At 50.4% G+C, this 22,428-nt stretch overlaps 1 protein-coding gene across 2 annotated transcripts in view; it reads right to left on the bottom strand.

The window, feature by feature from the left end:
* The window catches only part of Shrm (shroom), a 444,260-nt gene that overhangs the window by 258,222 nt on the left and 163,610 nt on the right, over positions 1 to 22,428 (bottom strand). For both annotated transcript variants that reach the window (XM_089566904.1, XM_089566905.1), the window contains one exon: positions 532 to 1,182. In XM_089566904.1, the coding sequence (XP_089423030.1) occupies positions 532 to 1,182 (651 nt within the window). The remainder of the gene's footprint in view (positions 1 to 531; positions 1,183 to 22,428) is intronic.

The raw sequence follows: 22,428 nt of genomic DNA, 5'->3' as shown, positions 1-22,428 counted from the left end.
TAACCTGAAATGAAGGAGTGGCACCCAAAACTTACCAGTGGCTCCGTGCGGACAAGAGAACACGAACCAACGACGAGATATCGAGACGAGGCACTTGCCTCCACTCTGGTACTAGTATTTCTCTTTTTATCGATGCATGTTCTCGTAGCTGCGCAGTGACACTGGTAGTCATAGGTTGTCGCTCCTTCGTTTCAGATAAGTTCTCCATGACTGATAACGTCCGATCCCCGTCACTAGCTTTATATCTCTGCCTGTGCACATCCTCTCGTTTAGCCCTGCTGCGAGCAGCGTTGTGTCAGGCGTAACGTGGTTTCTCTCCCTATACTTTGCAGAAACGCAGAATACCCATGCGTTAGTTCTAACCAACTGAGGCCATTCCGCCATATCAGAAAGAGAATGTACAAGTAATAATAAAATACTCAAAAGCTTTGCACCCAGGAGCTCCCAAGAGGATACTGATTGCATTGCACGCTGCGAAGCATAACTATAATGGTGCTTGCAAACAAATGCGATGAACAAAAGTTAACTCACGTTGAGCCTCCAACGGCGGGACTAGTCGCTCCGATGCTGGGCGGTCCCGAAGCGGTCCCGGAAGCCGCCCCTCCGGAAGACGACGTCGACGACGCCTGTCCCCCGGATGAAGACGGGGGCGGCGGCAGGGGCGGGGGCGGCGGACTGGGCACGCGGGCCACCCATTCCCTGTTCACGTAGTCGGGTTCGCCATGAGCGCCACCGCTGGTTTCGTAGCCGGAGTCCTTGGTCAGCTTACGCGGCGAGCGCTGCTTGGGCGGCAGCGGCGCGCTGTCCGGCAGGGTCCAGGTGGAGGACCACGCGCGATCTGCCTCCTGGTCCGACCCTGTCTCGCCGGACTGTTGCTGCTGCTGCTGCTGCTGGGAGACCGAGTTGGAGTGCGCGGAAGGGGAGATGGCATGGCGCTTGTCGCGCGACAGGTCCCGCTGCGATCCCCACTCGCGACGCAGCGACTGGCGCGACTTGGAGCAGCGGGACGACGAGGAGTCGGCCAGGTAGAGCGAGGCCGGCCGCCGGCTGGAAGACGAAGACGCGCCGGGGCCCCCTTCATGGCGACTGCTGCGGCCCCTCAGCGACTGCCGTAGCGAGGAGGCCTTCTGCCAGAGGCTCTCCCGGGTCGAGACTCCCGACGATGGAGGCGACTCGCCGTTCCTGCCAGAGCGAAGGAAAAAAAAAAGGGCCACAGTCAGGAAGTTTCACCCTCCACGCCTTTTGGCCGTACCACCTCCTAAGTTAATAGCCAAACAAAGACGGCTTCTTTCCACCCCGTTAAAGCCAATGGAGCGTTCATCTGTGAATATCCCTGTGCCTGTCTTTACATTTCGGCTTGTTGACGACGAAAGTGCGTAAGTTTTGCCCGAGGCACACACAAGCTGTAAAAAGACGCTTCAATCAACCAACGGTTACTCCGCTTTTATGGTATTTAATGCACGTGAGCACGACCACATTAACACAACATTTTGCTAAACAGCGTTAAACCATTTCGGTAAATATATTGAAAACAAAAAGTCAGCTATTATAATCGTGATCTGCAGCACGTTTGCGACCAGGGTATGTCATTGTAAACCCGTTGCAACTGATTGAAAGTTGCTTGCTTATGTGGTGTTGAAATTGCAAAACAGGTTTTTATTTTTTTTCGCAAAGAGATTGTGTTGTATGGGTGCGCGACCGTGCACTGTTACTTATATCGTTGTAAGAGCATCCATGTTAGAAACAAACGATGCGTAAAAAAATTCTAGGCTTTAAGTCAAAAGCACTTTACCAACACATCGCTTGGCACCTTCAATATATCCGCGTCGGCGCAAAGCTGCGAATTCTGACGTTGTATTATCAGACCGCCGCAGTCATAATAAGCGCTTTGAGGTCAGGGTCGAGCCACCAGCATTTATTATAGGTTGTTTTGCCGAAACTGCTCCTCCAACGATAATCTGCAGGTCATGTTTTTTTGTTCTGACGTCTGCAACCTACAGCACGTGCCCAAATATTTAATTTGTTTATTTCGGGTTCCCTAATGAAGAGAGCCGCTATTGGTTCGCTCCGAAAATGGCACCAACTTAAATTAAAAACAGTAAAACAGACATTTGTCAAGCATCCTAAAGCTATTTTTAGCTTCAGTCTACGGCATTCTTTTTTCTCTCTAGCCATTCCCTTCTTCTCTCATTCGTTTATTTTTTCTTTCGCTTCCCACCAAAGTGTGTGCGATATTCGTCCCCTTCATTCCATGTACACTACTTACGGCGCACATACGTACGACCTAGTATGCCAGACCTGCACCTGTACGTGATGCAATGCCGCAGATGCCACCATTACAGTTGAACCTCGGTACAACGAAGTCGAAGGGGCCCCGTGATTTCTTCGTTATAACCACTGCTTCGCTGTAGCGGTACGAAGCCTTGTTTATAGCTGCCGCACACCAGCGGGCTTGCCTGCCACTGAGTATACCGAAGAAAATACAGATGGCGCTTAGTGGGCCACTAATGTGCATTGCGGGAGCCTTCAAGACGCGCTCCAAGCGCCCATCACGCGCGTCCTAGAGGTATAATGAAATAGAAGACTGCGAGTGGATAATGCAGAATACCAGTTCCGTTTTCTAGGCGCTGAAGTCGATACGGGCCGCTATAATAGAGGGAATTTGGCGGCGATTTGGTCGCGAAAACCCTTTTTGTGTGAAATGGAAATAAGGAACGCCGCTCAACAGTTGTTAAAAAAGGTTAAGACATTTCGGCTTCCATACAAAGATATTGAATCCATGCAAGCCTTGTTCAAACCATACGGAAGCCGAAACTCCCTAATCTTTTTTTAACAACAGCCTTTGTCGGCGTTCCTCTTTCCATTTTTGACATGAATTTACTACTTAACCAGACGAGGTCATCATACTTCATATTTCATCAAAATCAATTTTGATTTGCTTCACCGCACAGCTAACACGCGCGTGTGCCACAATACTTCACTACATTGCAGAAGTGTCTTGTCGAGAATGCGTACGTCAGACAGAAGGATCTGGTGATCGTCGCCTTCTGGACAACAGAAACTGTTTTGCTGTTTCGTTTTCCCTCGCTTGACCCTGCGAAACCAGCAGGACGTCGATGCCATTAAGAACACCAAGCGAACTACCAAGCCGTTTTAACCGTAGGACCAAGAAGGAAACTTAACAAGGAACCAGAAAAACAACAATAGTGTTGTGGCGCCACAATACGGAAACGTAGGAGAAGAAAGGGCAGCACGAAGTGCTCCTTTCTTCTTCTGCGTGTCCACCTAGTGATGACGCAACACTATGTATCCTTACCAACTAGCCCAAATTTCCACCCTTTCGCATACAAGCAAAGCGAGCTGACTGGGGGCCGTGAGCAGCGAGAAGAACGCGGGAACTCCATTGACCTTCGCAACTTCAGGGAGTTAGGCATCGAGTTTTCGGAGAGAAAGCTAGAACCAGCGTCAAACACAAGCCAAAGCTGACGAACTGTCCAGAAAAAGACGCCACGCAGACACCGCTAGATATAGCGGGATAAATTTTCCAGATCAGTCGAACAGGTTACGTGCGGTAATTACAACTTGCCAGGTGGAATCGATGCGGGAGTGGTGGGCACCGTTACAAATCAAGTTCATTATAACCCGTTGTAGGAAAATTTTTCATCGTCGTAAAAACGAGAAATCAAATGCAGGGACTTCTATGGGAGCTTCCAAGGACAATGGATTTTGCTGCATTGTACGATATCCATTATTTCGTTTTAAACCGTTTCGACACAGCGAGGTATGACTCTATCAGAGAGCTCTCAGCGTGAACATCTCAAGACGCATTGTGGGCTAGAGGCTGTCAAGAAACCGGAAAACGCAAAATGAGCGTTTTTGAATCTTCAGAGCAGCACGCATAGTACGGCAGGTCAGGATGCAGAAAATAAAAAAAAAACTGCATAGTTTAATGCGTAGCGATTAGCCACAGCTTCGGGCGGCACGTTGAGCGTTAAGTAAAAGCAATAGCTCAAGCGGAACATCTAGCCAGAAGGCAGAGTAAACGACTCTCACGCTAGATAACAACTGAACGTGCTGCCATTGCAAACTGCACTACTGCGGCTTCTGCAACTGTGCCCTACATCGACGCCAGCACAAGGCAGCACCATAGTGCTCTGTGACATCGCGGCACAGTTCCCTCGCTTTCACGCACACACACACACACACACACACACACAACAAAATAGTAATAATCGCATTACAGCTTTCGCAACGTGCGACGGTGGAAGAACAACACCAGGCGTCGCCCTACAAGGCGCGCTCGAGATAAGCGGCCTTCCCTCCGAGAGTGAAACCAGCCCGATTGAAGGACCACCCGCGGCGGCGGCCGCGATATCGTCCGCCATTACGCTCCGCGGTGCTTGCTTCCGCGCAGGTATAAACACGTGTCTCTTCATTCCACCGACTTTCTTGTTCCTTCCTTCTCCTCTTTCAGCGCATGCATGATCTACAGCCCACAGCGCCACAGAGTGAGAGAGAGAGAAGAGTCGGCGGCTGTCCTCAAAGCGTCTTCAACCTAAGCCATCGCTCACGGCGCTTTCAATGGACCACGCAGTCGACGCGGTGTCGGAACAGTTTTCCATCGCCGCTAATGGGCCATATAACCCGGAGAGAAGAGCATTCCCGGGGGGATTTCTGTTCGCCGGACAAAGAGCCCGTCCGCCGCCGCCGCGGCGTCAAAGATGGCGGCGGGCCAGCCGGCGAGCAGACGGTCGCCGTCGCAGTGGAGTTCGTAGCAGCCGACGCCCATACGGTAATGCGGCGCGTCTGCATCGCTTCGTGCCGCGACGCGTCTGCAGCCAGAAACACACACGCAGCGAATGAGTAGAACAAAAAAAAAAGCCAGCAGTGTGTGCTAAGCAGGAATTCTCTTCGGACGCCTGTAAATCTGGCAGAGCCGCGCGGATGCCCCCAGCGGCGGCCCTTTTGAAGTGGGTACGAAACGGCGGCGCCTGACTTGTACCGCTTTCGCCTACTTTTTTTTTCCCCCCTATCCTCTCGCCGTGTACATGTGTCTCAGCCACAACGTCTCACCTGCTGACGCCCCTGGACCGTAAGGAGGAACACGAACGCCCCCTGAGATGAAATGGACAGGATGCTCTTATGGACAGGCGCGAGCTGTAAGCGGCAGGAGTTTGCCTTTCGGGGCATAGGAAAGCTAGGCCGCCTCCTTTTCTTAAATATTACGGTATTTTTTCACGCTATTGTATCTGGGAAGAAATTCCAAGGAAGAATATATAAAAACACCTTTACAGTTCACTGAAACCCTTCTTGTGCCTCCGCGCCAAACATGCGCGGCATATACAAAAGCTTAGTTGAATGCCGACGACTTATCAGTGGAATGAACTTATTGGAAAAACTTTCGTTGACAGTTTGAATGAACGCGCGGTGCACGATCGCAGGCTTCTCGCCTGCTGAAATTCCTTCAGACATTCAACTGAACTTCAAATGGCGACAGTGACAACTGGAGAACACTGCAGGCGCTTGTGTGCGTGGTGACAGATATCTGCAAGGTCACAGAACTGTGACACAAACCTACATATTTAATCAAATATTAAAGTGTCAGTGCGGTGGAGCAGTTTCCGGCAGAAAGACTTGGGGGGGGGGGGGGGGGGGGGGGTTCAACCACATTCTTGAAAGTAGAAAGGCGACAGCATTTAGGCTGTCTGCTATGTGTCTGCAATGAATGTCTAATGTTCTTGTGATTTTCCAGCCAGAACTCCGGTTGGACCCGGTTCCATTGCCCTGATATGGCATGCATGAGTCCTCACCTCTAGAATGTTCGAGTACCTTCCAGTGGATTAAGTATGGGATCATAGTAATGCGACCCACTAATCCTCATTAATCCACCCACTGATTCCCACTAAATCCCTTTAATCCATTTTTATTGGGCAGGCCTACGTCCAATATTTTTGGGGTCCTTAAATTTTCTAACTTGGCGGTGCCATATGATTGGTCCACTTGTGGTCATGTGATGTTGATGATGTCAAGGCCATCTGGTTCTCTAGCTTCACGAACACATTTCTTTACGTTTAATATGCTTATTAATGCGAAAGCGTTAGACAGCTCATCGACACGAGAACCAGGCGTCGTACAAAAAAGTGGCGGCGTTACAAACTCGCGATTGGTCAAAACGGTGTGATGTCATTAAAGACGGGAAAATACGAAACACCAACCAGTAATAGCCAGTACTAGCACCTGCAACTGCACGAACTACAAACGAATAGAACAGAATTAGAGCATAATTGGAGTAGAATTACAATGGAAGTTCACTTGAATTGTAACAGAATCTGGGATAGAATTCGAATAGAATGGCGATGCTTCCGCATTACTCGCACGTAAGTTCCTTAAGTTCCCCGAGTAATTTTTTTTTTTAATTCGGTGAGGTATCCGCGCTCTTCTCGGTGTCAGATGCGACATCCCGAGTCACGCTCAAGTCGAGTGCGCGATGCTGAAGTGTGTTGCTCTCAAAGTGACGCCAACGCTGCAAACGTTTTCGTTAGGAAAGGAAAGGCGTCGCAATTCTCCAACTTCGCGGTTACCTCAATCGCGGCGTGAGGAAAGGGATCAAGGAGGAAGTGAAAGAAGAAAGAGAAAAAAAAAAGAAAATACAGAGAAAGAGGCGCTGTGGTGGAGCATTCTGTATTAATTTCGACCGCCTGGGATTCTTACTGTGCACTGAAATCGCGCAGAACTCAGCAGTTTCTGAATTTCGCCTCCGTAGAGACGCGGCCGCGACGGCCAAGATTCGATCTGACGACCTCGGTCGTGTTCAGCAGCCTAAAGCCATGACCACAGAGGCACCACTGCGAGTGATACAAAACGTGGAAATGCTAGTACGTCCTCTACACGTGTCACGCAGCCCCCAGGGTGGGCGACGAGTGTAGTGCCGTCAATCGAGGACTTGCGCCGCAGGCCAGGAATTAGTGCTCACTCGGTTCTGCCTCGCTTGCTTCGGGCCCCCATCAGGATCCATCAACGCGCGCTCCTCAAGTTGCCACACGAGGTCACGCACCGGAAAGATCCGAGCTTGGCTCTTACTTATGCACTCCCACGGCGTCCTTCTCATCCAGACGCACACACTGCAATGCTAATGAGAGCCTTGTCTCACGGCTCGCATTGTCGGCGCCCTGGTTGCAGTGGAGACGGTGGAAATTCGCGGAGGCTGAAATGAGGCTGACCACTCACGCCGCACCTGATGTTGCGATGCTGGTAAAACGTTCCCTTTATGGGAGTCAAGAAGATCGTTACAGTGCCGTCGGTCTAGTAGTAACACAATGTGCGGTGTCTCGATCACATAAGATTTACCCTAGGGCCATTTAGAAGCCAGTGCACGCACCGAACCGCCTGGAAATGATATAATGTTTGTTTGTTCGTTCGTTTGTTTGTTTTATAAATCGCGAATGTTTGGGCTGGACGTACACAGGAACACACAAGCCCGAAAATGAAAATAAAGAGATAAGCCAACAGGCTACAAAAAGCTTCGAGAGCATATTTAAACAACACACAAACTCACGCTTCTAGAAATAATTTGCGTAATTGCGATAAAATATTTATGCACGAAGTGAGCAAAAAAGTGCAGAAATGACAGCGCGGCATTGATGTGTATGAAAGTGCAAGTCTGACGTCTATTTCACTGACTGAGGACTAGTTTTGGATCCGTCAGGCTATGCGTGACAGTCAAAATCTATACTGCCAGTTAGGCTTGAAAAGTACGGCTACCTTTCTATAGCTTCAGCAGAACAACAACATTTCCGTTGCCACCTCAGGATAAATACACGTTTGATTCCACACGAAATACGTGTGCTAGCATGCGTGTGAGAGGAGATATCCATCGATAGGGACATTCCATGACACTCTCTCATCTAACTCTTTTTTCTTCCCTTAATTTCCCTAAATTGGCGCATTAGGCTACGCCACTAACAACATTTCTTCTCATCAGAAATCTCACTCACGCCCTCACTAATTGCCAGCTTGAAACATTTAACGGAGTCTTTGCAGTCTGCGTTTGTTCTTCCATTTATTAAAGTCAAAGCAGAAAGTGTGCCTCAGTTGCAACTAAAAGTAAGAAAAGTAAGGCGGAAGACAATACATAAACCCTCCGAATGGAGAACGGTTCAGAGGCCTTCCTGGGAAATTCCCGACTAACAGATACACTCGATGGCCCAAGCCATCGCGATTTCATTAGTATTTCCTGGACGTTTTTCTAGTTCTTATGCGTAGAGCGCCAGAGTATCTTTGCTTTCGGGGGATATCTGCCCGACACAAAGTGAACCGCAGTCGTCCAATCGGCGAAGAGAAATGTGTTCAACCCAGTCTGTAGGATACAGTGTCTCTTCCTAGCAAGAGTTATCTAGGGCTGGGGGACGGAGATTTTTATCCCGAAGGCGATTTGCATACGGACCTCTTATCTCGAGCCTGTTTTCCCACAGCACAGCTTGACCTGCTCAGCGCTATCCACTCCCCCCCCCCCCCCCCCCCCCCCCCAACCTTCCTCCCCTTTCCCGTGATGTTCGCGGCTTGTCTCGTCGCCGCACAGAGCGTCGCTCTTCCACTTTTTCAACTCGCACCTTTTTCACGTCTTGGGCGGCGACGTCGGCGCCGCATGCCGAACGCTTTCGGGACGGCACGCCAAGGCACGACCTGGGCGTTTTACTCTGTATTACAACCAGAGGCTGATAACGGACAGCAGCTCTGCGACTCCTGGACCACCCTCCTCCGTGCTGTCTTCCGACCGACCCAAAGCTGCCGTTCGTGCCTGCAGCTGCAACGTGACGACCCAGACACCGCTTGAGATATACGGTCACCATGGGTTCCGATAGCGAGTGGGCCGAAAGACGGACAGCCGGCGTGGGGGGCTGGTGTACGCTCGCCTCTCAAATGTTGCGTGCAGCAGAACCTCAAGGGCCACTCGCACAAGAAAGTACTGCTCTCCGCGTTGTGCGACTATAGGAACGCGCGCTGAGACGTATCACGAAAACCACCTCCTTGAGGTCGCGTCCTAAGCAAGCCAGCGCAATCCAAGACAGAGGATCAGCAAGAGAAACAGACATTAGTGCTGGTATCCGCAACTGAATTAGATGTATGTTTCTGTGGCTTCTCCTCGAGTCCGCTGACTTGTTTCTGCCACGAATGTTCGTCAACTATCGCAACTAGCGTTTTTAGTTTGCCTTCATCTCTCCGCGAAAAGAGTAAATGCTGATCACTCGACAGACCAACATGGACGACCGATGATCGGAGCGATGTTTCACGAACGGCTGATTCTAGTCATCCGAGCGAGCAGGTCAAGGCCAGCAGTTTCTACCTCACTGCACCCAACTACAGGGAGAAGCGTGGTGGTTGGTCGGTCGGTTAGACCGGTTACCACCGTCTGGCCTGTTCTCGGCCATCTGCGGAGCATCGCGTTTTCGGCCGGCGCAGACAAAAGCCCCGGCGATAGGAGGTGCGCGTATGTGCGCCAGGAATGCGCCGAGAGCTCGCGCTCTCTCTCTCGCCGCTGCATGTCTCGTATCTGGAACAGGCGGGGATCGGGGCTGCGGCAGTTGCGGAAGGAAGCCAGTACGGGCGCATCTTTTTCACACTTCGCATCCTCGTGGACTCTCGGGAGGTGATGCTACCGCGACCTTGAAGTTGGCCGTCTGCATAATGTATGCGCCCGGTCGGAACGGAGAGAAAACTTAGCGAAGATGTGGTTCAAACGTATAAAACCGGTCCGGCCGGTAAGAGCACGTATACGGCGGTCCTAAATCGCCGCGCCGCGACCATGGGCAACGCAGTGCGTCGATTCGTTGTCTTTGTAACACTTTTGGGGAGTAAATGGGCTGCCGGCAACAATATAAATCCTTGGAACAGATCACTGCAGTTTAGTGGTGGTTTCCTTGATAAGAAATACCGAAAGATACGTTACTAAGGCAGTTAAAGAGAGAACAGACTTCCTAGGGTTCTTCGGTGTTGCAGCAACTTCCTGGTGGTAGCCTAGTTTGCACACTGAACGTACGCCCCCGTTTCTGACCTTCAGTCAAGGCCGCTTATATATCAGTACCCCAAAGTCACGCTTCTTGAGAAGGTGCCGATGGATAATTCCGGCAAAAATTGTGCGGATAGAGTTCGTTGCCTCCGCATTTCAGAATCATTGGAGAGACACAGAAAGCGCTATCAGCGGCCGGAAGTATCGAGTTCGGTTCCGGTTCCCGCTCAGGAAGCGAAACATTTCCAGCCCAAGACGCCAATGTAGCCGGATATCTCGAAGGAGGCATTATTTCAGGCCAATTATATGGCAGGCTTAAATGGCAGGCTATATGCATATCAGCCACTGTAGTATGGTAAGACGGGGTGTTGAGGTAAGACGCGTGAGCTCAACGCGATACTCGTTTCTGTAACAAGCGGCTGGAAAAGAGAGGCCGCGTGCTGGCGGAACAGTCAACCACTGCGAGAGTGTCATTTAAGAAACGTCCCCACAGCGCTCAATTTCTGCCTGTCCATTCGCGTGTTTCTAATTGAAAATTCTTACGGTTGAGAGTTCTATACTGGTTCACACTAGGCTATACGGATAAAGTCGATTCAGATGACGAGGTCCCACCTAGCGTTATTACAAGCAAAGATGCGTACAGTGGTGAGCAGCCTTGTCTAGAGCGCTTGAGCAGTGCGCACTTGGTAACAAAAACCGAAATTAGAGAGCAGCCCCTCATTACAGGGCTAAGTTTTCGTGCCTGCTTTGTTTACGAGGCTACCTGGCGCTACTTCCGTGTAAGCGTTGCAGCTGGACCCTAGAGGCTGCCACAAAATCTGGATTTATTTGCAAGGAAGTGCACCGCCCGAGCGCTCTAGACAAGGCTGCTCACCACTGTACACTTTCCTTGTATGGTTGCCGGACAACCATAACTCTCCACATAGACAGTGAACAAATCCCTATCAGGTATGGTGTTAGGCAGGGAGACACAACCTCTCAATCACTACTCAACTCGTGTCTACAGGTGGTATCAGAGAATTGGATATATAGTGAAGAACAGCGGATTTATTAAGTTATCTACTGTTTGTTTGTTTGTTTGTTTGTTATGGTACCACAACGTGAAGTGTCAAGACGGGCAAAACAAGCTGTATGGAGGAAACAAAGCCAAAAAAATACATTACAGAACGCAACACACATAAAATGATAAAAGTTAGCACAAAATACCTTTGTAATCTCCGGTTTGCTGATGACATCACCTAGTTAAGTATCGCAAAAGAACTGCTGAGCACGATTGAAGGACTAAATAGACAAAGCATAGCGGGAGGTCTAAAAATTAATATAAAGAAATCTACAGTAATGCTGAGCAGACTCAGAAGGAAACAAAGCTGACGATAAGCAGCGAAGCATTGGATGTGGTAAGGGAATACGTCTACCCAGGGTAGGCAGTGACTTCAGATTCCGACACACGATAGGGTAATACACCTAGGAGAGTACGAATAGGGTGGAGTACACCTGGCAGGCAGGTGCCTTACGGTCATAAACAGCAGGTTACCAGTATCCCTCAAGAGGAAAGTATACTAAAAAGCTGCACCTTGCCAGCCCTAACCTATGGGTCAGAAACATAGAGGCTAACGGAAAGGCTTGAAATTAAACGGAGGACATCACAGCGAGTTATGGAAACGGAAATGATAGTGGTTACGTCACGAGACAGGAAGAGAGCCGAGTGGGTCGGGGAACAAACGCGAGCCAATGTTATCCTATCCGAATTGAAGAAGAATAAATGGGCATGGGCAAGGCATGTGATGAGATGAGGCATGTGATATAATGAGGGCATCAGAGTGGATCACAAGAGATGGCAAACGTGGCAGGGGGCGGCAGAGTCAGATGGGCAGATTAGATTAGGAATCTGCGGGAGCAACGTGGCCGCAGCTGGAACAGCACCGGCTTAATCGGATGGATACGGGAGAAGCCCTTGTCCTGCAATGAAAGTAGTTTAGACGGATGATGATGGTGGTGGTGGTGGTATAGTGGTGGTGGTAGTGGTGATGCGTACACCGCCACCACAGCTGGTACTCTGCGTTTCATCCGCGTTTTTTTTTTTCTTTTGCCTCTGCATCAAATTCACGTTAGGTGTGTACAGGGTCAGCAGGAGGAAAACAGCTAACTGAATAGAGGGGTTCGCGAACGCGGAAATCTCTCTGTCTCCTCGTTGTCCTTTCATTAGTGTTTCTCGTTCCCCCTTCCGCAAGCTAGTTCGACACTCATATACGGTACCAGCCATCGCGTACACCAGTGGCTATTCTCGGAGCGGAGAAGAGGTCTGGTACGACCGCGTGCACCCCGACGCACGACGCATTCCGAGTCAGCCCGGTTCCCGTGGCACCGTGGCGGGCGTGCAGGAACAATGCGCGCCCGGCCTCACAGCGAAGCCTCTCTCCGAGGTGGCCGCCGGATGCTACCGAAACGTGGGGGACCCATTGGCGATCGGAGGACCCCGAGTGCGCGCTGCCTGATGACGCATTGTATATGGACACGATTGTCCTTCGCCGCCGACTCACTGTGTACGATGCTGCTTCGGTTCATCCTTGCTTCCGCACGCGTCTGCGATGGCTGGAGCCTTGCGGCAAGCATCGCTCGAGTACTTAGCTCGTATGAGGCTGCATTCCTGTCTCCGCTATCCCAGATATGCGGTGTCCGAATCCGGAGTAGACACACGAAGATGTGGTGACAGAAATACGTCGATGCAGGTACTGCCTGCAGATGACCGTGCTAGCGATACCAGCGATATATATATATATATATATATATATATATATATATATATATATATATACCATCCGCAGTTACCGCTCACTGCCATGAGTAACATGGCTTCACAAGCCAATCAGATGGCTCATTGCGATACATATCCATATCATGCAGTGCTAAAACAGCGGCCAGTTGGTTATATCACGCTGCCACCGCTGTGGCTCAGTGGTTATGGTGCGCGGAAGCTGACCCGAAAGAAGTCGGTTCGATACCGGTCGAGTTTCCATGGAGACGAAATGCTAGACGCCCGTGTACTGTGCGCTGTTAGTGCGCGTTAAAGGACCCCAGGTGGTCGGAATAATCCGTAGCCCTCCGCTACAGCTTCCCTAAAAGCCTGAGTCGCTTTGGGACCCTAAACCCCACAAGCCAAACCCTATCATGCACACTGGTATATAGTGTGCTCAACGCAGGCGGCAGCACTGAAGAAGGGTGCCTCCCGTTTCTCTTCGAGGTAAGATCATCGCTTGCATGGTACGTATTTCTTCGTGAAGCGAGCGCCGGCAACATGCCGTGATTTCCGCGCCAGCGTTAGCGTGACTGTATGAACATGCATATATGTTCATACAGTCACGCTAACATACGGACGACGACAACACAAAACTGAGGGAAACAAGTCCAGCACAGCTAACGCTCTAAAAAAGAATAGAGAATAAAAACCTAAGAGCAAACTTCCGGCAAAGCCGAAATCACAGCCCGAAAACCAGAAGTTTTTGCAGCTATAAATAGGAATTGTTCATTCCTGAAATATTTCCCTGTAGTGGTTTTCTGTCGCTTGATTAAAAGGAAAGGCATTCACTCAACCAATTCCGCAGGCCTTGGCAATTATTGATTGGATGTTAGGCGGATTAATGGCATAGTACCGGAGTAACATCATTCGTTGACTTTAATGAACTCTTCTGCTGCTCGTCCTCGGCGTCTAAGCCCGCCAACAATGCCATTCTGGAGCAAAATCAAAGCTAAGCGAGGCACGCGGAATAGCCAGAGGGCAGTACTGGTTCGCAATCAAGGCGGGCAGCGCCGCAAAACGCCCGAGGCCATGGTTAAAGCCACCGCTCGTCTGTGCCATCGGTTACCGCTCTGCCTGATTGCTGATAGCCGACAAGTGGCACAAGGTAGTCTTTCCTTCTTTTTTTCAACTAAGCCAGCCGCCAAATTACACTACAAATTGTCAGACGATGCTATCAAGCGTATGCATCGAAGTTTTGGGGCAGGTGGACTGCAACTTCTTGAAAAAGGGCTTCTATAAGGAGAGTTTCGTTCGGGTGCTAAAAATATCTCAACTCTATACAGTTCGATTAATGTTGCACAAGTTGTATATGCCCTGCCCCTGTACACCATCTGCTCGAGCAGGAAAAGGCGGCAACGAATTTCATGCATGAAGGAAGCTCGTAATCAAGCGGAATTCGTTCTGCATTGGGTAACCACGTAGCCGTGCTCGAAACTTGACAGGGTTTACATAGAGAGGATGGGTTTCATACATTTAAGGGTGCCGATGCAGTAGACAAATGTGAATGATACAGAACAGGTCGACGTACAGTCTGTGAGTAGACAGAGGCTCGTTTGTAACAGAACAGTACAGATCCTAATGACACAGACACCGGTAAGATTACTCCACCTGCGCTGGTTTACCTTTCGTACTAGCCAACCAATACGTTAGAAAGTTAAATGTACTAGTACAGTACTGTACTAGTACTGTACTAGCGCTTGTGTGTCTCTTCGTTGTGGATTGTCCCGTGTTTGTGCAACCTTCACCTTAACAGTAACGTGTACCAACTAGGCCCCACCGAAGTGAAGTTCCGTACTAGTACAGAGTTCTTCGACAGGTACTGGAGGAAAATCGCGAACGTGTAGTTACTCGTGCATTACATAAGTTAAAAATCATGTATCATAAAATGGAAGATCCAGCGAACTATAAACTTGAGCAAACATTTCGCACACATCCCTGTCTAAGCAAAAGGGCACTTACGATAGTAATTACGCTTGTGTTATCATACCCCAGTGGGCGGCAACGAAACAAGAAATAGCTATAGGACAAGTGGAATGGCGTATACGAAATAGAGATGGATGCACAGTGCAGGAGGAGCAGGACACGAGAGCTGTTTTTACCGCGCTTCGACTCTGTGCATCCCTTATTACGTTTCACTGACCATGGTAGGAAACACATACGCCCGCGGCGCCCTCTGTTATACTCCGCGCAACAGTAAACGAGGTCCTCTTTTTAATGTTTTACTCTATCAAAGAAGTCAAAGGCATCACAATGCTTGTGCCTGTCATTTTGCCTCGCGGTTAGCTTCTTGTCTAGGCAACAACTCGCGGTTCGCTTCTTGTCTGGGAAACAAAAAGAGACTTAACAGCGGACTACTTTTTCGTCGAGGTGGAGTTCTGTGTGTCGGTCCTAAATGTGGGCGGAGCTTTACTGAAGACTTTCATTGTAACCGACTATATAGTTCAAACCGCTATAACGTACATGAAAGCACGAAAATTTCATTTTTTATGACTCAACTTACGCCCCATGTCCGATATTCAGAGATGCAGATCTTACCTAAATTCAAACTTAATTCTTCAATGCTCCTCAAGAATTATGTAGTCTTAGGAACCTGACGGATGATCAATAATTACATTGTACCCTTTTAGAGCAACGTGTATATCCCAAAACCGGAAACCGCGTATACGCAAGGCATGCTCTTTGGAAAACAGACGACGATCGAAAAAAAAACACAAAAACAGCATGACCCGGAGCCGCGACGCGTTTGCCGACAAATTCAGCAAAACCCTGAGAGAAGAGCGAGAAATAAAAAAGAGAGATAAAAGGTTCGACATTCCAGCAGAAGGAATGTGGAAAGGTATACATACATCTCGAACGGTGAGTTCGTCATCTTTTCTTTATTTCCAGGGGCCAAAAAAAAAAAAAAAACACGGAGGCCATTCGCAATGGCATCGTGCCATCACGAGGCATCTACGCGCGGCCGACCATTCATCGGGCCACCGCTATATGCCTTCTCTGCCGCAAAGAACGCCCATGAGAAGACACCGCTGCTGCCTGTTCCCTCGGTGGCGGTGCTCGTGTTCAAGAAGAAGATCGAACGAGGAAAGAGAGGCTGGCCGGACGAGGCTGGCTTCCGCACGGCGGCTCCATAGCCGGACAGGAGGCGAACACAAAGGAGGCCGCTAAAGCGCAACCCGCAATGCGCATGCCCAAGTGCCGGCGCGCGGTCGCAAATACACCTTACCCAGCGAACAAACAAAAGCGCGGGAGGGCCTCGGGGCGATTTCGCGCGCTGCTCCCGGCTCGCACAGTCCAACATCATCGGATGGGCCGTCGCTGTTTTATATCACACACTCTCCGGTCGCATACGATAGGGCGAGGAGGGTATAGGGAGGTGACGGTGGCCGAACACAAACACACCAACGCGCTTTGTGGTAGGGGGGATCAGGGATGGTCGGTAGCGCATTGTGGGCGCGTCTAATGTTTTCCAGGCGACGACGTAAACGATCGTTTGGCCACGCTTGCGCGAGCGCAGGTCAGAGTCGTGCAGGGACTGCATCGTCGTCGTCACCGGCGCTGCCTCAGCTCTGGCCGCGGCGTCGTCCCACGCGTCGGCGAAGAGGAGGAGGACGGGGGGAAGGGAACGGCGGTCGCGTCACCGCAAATGAGAACGCGCTGACCACCGGCGCAATGGGTCAAGTCCGAGGCGTTGCTTCCTGAACGGCTCCTTCTTCGACGCGCTCTCTGGCGGCGGGGGCGGCTATGCATACAGCGGACCACCGCCCCTGAGAGCGACACGCCGTTGCAGACCATCCTCTTGCTTCCAGCTCCTCATCCTCCTCCTCCTCACCGAAGTCTTAAACGACGAGCGGAATGCGAGTTTGTGTGTATCAGGGTCACGGGAGCGCCACGGGTTTGCATATACGGACCGCGGTGGTGGTGGGGGGGGGGGGGGGGGGGGGGGGGGGGGTGAGCGTTCAGCGCCACGGTCGCGCCCCCTACTCTTCTCATAAACGGGTCCTCGGAAGAGTCGTTTCCTGCCTGCAGGCTGTAATGGGACCGTCTCGGTAGAAGCGGACTCGTGATGCAATGACCCCCACGCATCTTGCCCCGCCATGCCCGGCGTCTTGTGGTGCGCATAGGGCCGTGGTTGTTCGGCGGGCTAACAAGGTATCCCCCCATCTTGGGCCGTCGTTGCTTTTATTGCAAACCGCGGCAACCATTAAACCCCGGTCGGTTCCATTAATCTTCCGACGAGCGTAATGCTTCACGGGCGCAGTTTATCACGATGATAGGCACTTTGCGGGCCGAAAAAGAGCGCACATGGTGCCCGCGCTAGCAGCCACCTACGAGCGGCCACGGCGCGAGGTTCAGCCTCCTACGGCGGGACTCTGCACGAGCAATTTTCAAGCACCCCAAATCTTGTCGGGCGGCAATGCGCTCGCTATACAGATGTGGTCCAACGCGAGGATGTGTTGTTTCCGGGTGCGGTAAATTAACAACTGAGAACCGGAAATCTATACACCGGGCCACGGCTTTGCAGGTTCGGCAGTTAACAATTATCGCTTCTCTCGCTATTGTAGGTCGGCAATTTGGCAACCTCTGGCCTCTGCGTGCAACCTCAGATTCACCGGAACTTACGGCAGCAGCGGCCAGAATGTCGAGGTTATCTTTGCCTGCCAGTCCAGCATAGGCGCATCAATATTAACCAGTTCCAATAAAGTCCCCTAGAATTGATTCGCTGGTTAACACCTCTGGAACGCTTCGATCCTAAATTGATTGGCTCGTGCTGATGAACTTACGTTGTTAGTGGCTATTTATTAATAGATATAACAATGGAAGGAAAAGGTATTGCTCGGTGCGGCATCTGCCATCGAAACCTGATGAAGCACCTGACCTGCGGCTAGCGTGAGAAAACGACAGGGAGACGAAAAGGAAGGGGCAGCAATAACAACAAAGGATAGGGGTATGGCGGTAATATACACTGTGTACAAATACAGAATATCGAAATAATGTACTTATTCACCAGTTTTGAAATCCAGAAGGCCATATTCAATACTTTATATACTATCGACGTTTGACGAGAGCAGCGTTAAATGCAAGTGTTATTTGCAGTGTCGATGCTATCGCCAATTGCTGAAGAGATAGAACTCAAGGCAAGGCTTTTTTCGATGCGTGCAGTGCCTGACAACGGCGGCTGTCAGCCGTTAGATATGTCACATTCGTTTTGGTTATTACGTTGTTTCCTTGGTGCGCAGTGCAGCAGCCAGCGAATTAACAGAGGGGACTGACACTAACCAAGCGAAATTGCCTGCCAAACACTACTTTCAAAGGTAACAGAGTAAGAACACCATTCTTACACGAAAAGAAGAAAGCAAAAATAAAGCTGCGCGCGCACACACACGCATACATGCACGCACGAACACAAAGAGGTCGCAACTACATGAGCAATCCGCGAAAGACAGGCAGGTGTTCTAAGATCGCCGGCTCGGCATTCTCGAAAGCTGGCGGTTGTTAGCAAGCTTAATGCGCATGCCGCGTTTGGCCGAACTTGTTCGTCGACTGATGAATTCACTTGCCCTGGCACACACGACTCGAGAGCCGAGTGACACCTTCAAACAGAGTAACAAGGATGCGTGAGTGTCAGCATACACCTTAAAATATTATTGGCCATCACAACCACCTCTACCAACATCCTCATCATCGTCAGCCGAGCTGAGTTCTGTCCTCGAATCTACAAATTTGCGCCAGCCATGTCCAAGTTGTTCCAGAAAACTTACAAACATCCTCACAGTACCTGATTCTCAGGACCCTCGACCATGCTTACCTTCTCCTGGTATCCACGCAGATGTCCAACCTCGCAAATTTCATGTCCTGCTCATGTCAATTTCTTCCTTGTCATTTCCTTTAAAATATCCTACACTATCACTTTCTCGCTCTAAATCACGCTGCTGTCTTTCCGTCTCTGGATGTTAAAAGCAACATTTAGCTTTCCAACTCGCAGTGTGCTGTTCTTAGCCTGATTGGTAGCCTTTCTGTAAGCTTCCAATCTTCGGCCTCATGGCAAGAGACTTAAGCTCTAATACGATGTCATCCCTTAAATGAACAGCGCAGTAGACGAAAGACGAAAGTTCACTTCAGGAATGAGCTGCCAACTAGGTAAACTTTCCTCTGTACTGCGATACAGTGCCAAGTAAGCGGGTCAGAAAAGCTGCTAACCTATCCCATCTTGAGGCTTATTCGAGGAAAACGCAGAGTACCCTGACTTGATTGAGCTAATCATTAAATATTATGAACAAGGGAGGGGAAAACCTCAGGTTGCTAGAGCCAACGTTTCGACAAGGGGACTTGTCTTCGTCTGGGCAAAGCGTTCATGATGAACGCTTTGCCCAGACGAAGACAAGTCCCCTTGTCGAAACGTTGGCTCTAGCAACCTGAGGTTTTCCCCTCCCTTGTTCATTTTGTGATCGCCAAGGACCATCTACCGCACCCTCTCTCTACCATGGACATTAAATATTATGTCTTCCAAATGCCGGAGTACTTCATGAGTAACCAATAAGACGTGAAATTAGTGATTGGTCTGAATATAGTGAAACCTGCTAGGGTGCTCTAACTGGATCGCTACAGTGGCGCAGTGGACAGCAATGTGGCTTAGTTAATTATCAGTTTGTTTGATTTGTATCAGCTTTTTAAGAATTCAGGGGATAAACAAAACAGGGAAACCTATAGGTATACGCCCTCTAACGTTATTTATTTTTGCTAGTAAAGCGCGGCATATTTGTAAACTAAACACTCAGGCGGCAAACAGTCATAATGGCATTCTCTTTCTCTCTCTCTCTCTTTCTCTTCTTCGGGGCTTTCAATGCAGGGCGTTCCCTTCGCAACTTATAGCCACTTTTACCAAGCGTGAAGGGCGAGAAGCTAGCTCCATTAGAGGGATATACGGAGACCATTGTGCCGTAACAGACACAGAAATAGCCACTGAAAAAGGCCAACAGTGTCTCAAAGAGCGACGCTTTCGCAATTCCTAGGGCTCTTATCTTTTCCCTGCTTCCTCCCGTGCTCAATGGCCGGGCCGAACAGCTTTTCATTCGGCATTTTCACTAGTGAACTCGAGACCGAAATAACGCCCAACTCAAAGCCCTAACCGCACGAACTGCGACGGCTGGTGAAGGACGTTCCCTTCTGCTCCCTTTATAGAGCGCGTCCCAATGTGGCGTAAAAACGAATAAAGAAGACACAAAAGCCATTTCACGCATGCCTGCAGCCCTCGGGACGAGACGACCTGTCGGTCGACGCCGACAATAACAACGGCGCACAGCCGTCGCGCACAGTGGCATTCTTTCATGCATGCCGCCACGAGGGAGCGCGCGGGGGATTCCTGAAGGGCCGCGCAAAAGAACCAAAGGCAGCGAGTGCCTCGACAGCGGGGAAGAGAGGATACCATACTCAGTGTGTTGAACAACGGCAGTCTGCAGGGACCGCGAGCTCTTCCAGCGACCACTGGGCCTGACCTTGGTCCTCTCTTCATTAGGCCGCGAATATGGCGGGACAGAAACTACTGAGCCGTACGCTTCCATGCGCTCCTCCCGCAACAAGGCGCCAAGATGCAAGACCCCCAAGCGGGGAGCAGGGCACCCCTAACGACTGGTCCTGAATGAAACATTGTTCGTGTAATGCCTGGAAATAGACTCGCCGGGGCAGAACAATGCTGACTGTTCGTTCGTCGTCTCGGAGCTACAGGAGAACGAGGTAGTGCGGCTATATAGCTCTCTCTCTCTCTCGTCGGACGACACTGGATGCTTTCATCGTCGTCCGAGCCGCTGTTGCTTGTTCCTTCGTCTCCAGTGAGTGACGCAGGCCCGCGGGCCTCGCTTATATACTGCCGCTGTTTCTGCTGCTGCTGCAGCTGCTGCTACGGTGTGCGCCGCGCCGCTGGCATTTTACGCAACAAAGGCCGCGCCGCTGCCGTTGGCACACACGGAATAACACGCGCACTGTACTCAAACGACTTTTCCTCAGACGGCACGAGTTGCGCCTCTTGGCTTTTTTCTCCCCTCTCCACCTGTGCCTCGCTTTCTTCGCGCGAGCAAAAAAAAAAAAAAGAAATATACGAAAGGAAGAAACGGTAATAAAAAGGAGAGCTGCGGCTAGAAAGTTATTGAATGCAAAACGAGAAGGAAGCAGGACAGGCTTCCTCTCACTCTCTAGCAGGAAAAAAAAAAGGAAGGAGAGGCAAAGAGCTAAATGGAAAATGCGTAACAATAGAGGCCGACGCTCTTCGCAGTCCCCCCTCCCCCCCAACCACCCCTACCAGCACCAACCGCCAGCCGCAAAGAAAGAATCAGGAGAAGCAGCGGCAGCCGCCGACCGGGCCCCCAATTCGTTGAGGAGCGCGCACGTTCGATCCCAATCGAGGCGTCAAAAAAGCTGACGCGCACACTGCTCTGGAGAGAATAGAATGAAAAGAGCGAAGAGGAAGAGAACAGCGTTTCGACGTTGTGCAGGTGAAGCGAAAAAAAAAAAAAGTAAAACAACGCGATACAAGAAGAGAGATCAGCGAACTTTCTCCGCACAGCACGCGAATGTGTGCTGTACAGAGTATTCGGGAAGAAGATTGAAAAAGAAGACAACAGCAGCACAACGTCCTGCAGAACACAATGGTGAGCAAGTCGTTCACTCTCGGTATAGGGGAGGGAGAGAGAGATAAAAAGACAGAGGGAACGAGTATCGGCCCGATTCACCTTGGTGCGGTTTTCCTGGAAAGTAGCGGCTGTCGTAGAACACTACGGACGGGCAGATTGAAAACAGAGCACTTCCGCATCGGCCTGCGTTGACCGCCCCGCCGCACGTACAACATCGCTGAATGCAGATCATACGGAGCGTTTCTTATCTCTACGAGCGACGCCTATGACAGCGTGTTTTTATCCATTCTCCATTGTCGACCCCGTTTTCCTTTTCTCTCGTTCGTTCACAGGTGTCCTCTTTCTTGGAGGACACTGGGGACTCTTCCTGCCGAGGATCAAGTCCCAGAAAGAGCGTTGGGCATCGGAGGTGTAGTAGACCGAGAAGCGAGATGTCGCCGAGTGCATCATCAAGTTAGCGCACACTATGCTGAGGCTATCCTTTGTGGTTTTGCCGGGTTTGACAGCGCTCTCTCTTCCCTCGTTCGAAAAAACCAAGAGAAGACGTCCTAGGACATCGTCTATCATCATCATCATCATCATCATCCCTACCATAATCATCATCAGTACGTAACACTGTCGTGCGCCAGGGCCACTGTGTCACCGTAATCTTCATCATTACATCCGCCGACATGACTCTCTGATGGACCCAGATATTTTACCTTCTCTTTGAATCCACTCCACTGCCCTCACCGACGATCGGTTGCCAGTCCTTCGCATTACGTGTCCTGCCCGTGCCCGCTTCATTTTCATTATTTCGGCCAAGATGTCCTTAACGCACGTTCGTTCCCCAACCCACTCATCTCTTATTTTACCCCTACCATTTTCGATCCCTTCGTTCGCTGCGTCACCCTCAATTTCAATAAAAGCCTTTTCGTTAGCTTTTAAGTTTCTGCCCCATAGGTGAGCAGTTGCGTACACTATTTAAGAGTAACTGCATGCTGTTTCGTAGCGCACAGATA

Source organism: Amblyomma mixtum, chromosome 1 (genome assembly GCF_055824585.1).
Source record: "Amblyomma mixtum isolate Tamu chromosome 1, ASM5582458v1, whole genome shotgun sequence".
Classification (NCBI taxonomy): Eukaryota; Metazoa; Arthropoda; class Arachnida; order Ixodida; family Ixodidae; genus Amblyomma; species Amblyomma mixtum.
This window is presented reverse-complemented; position numbering and strand designations above follow the sequence as displayed.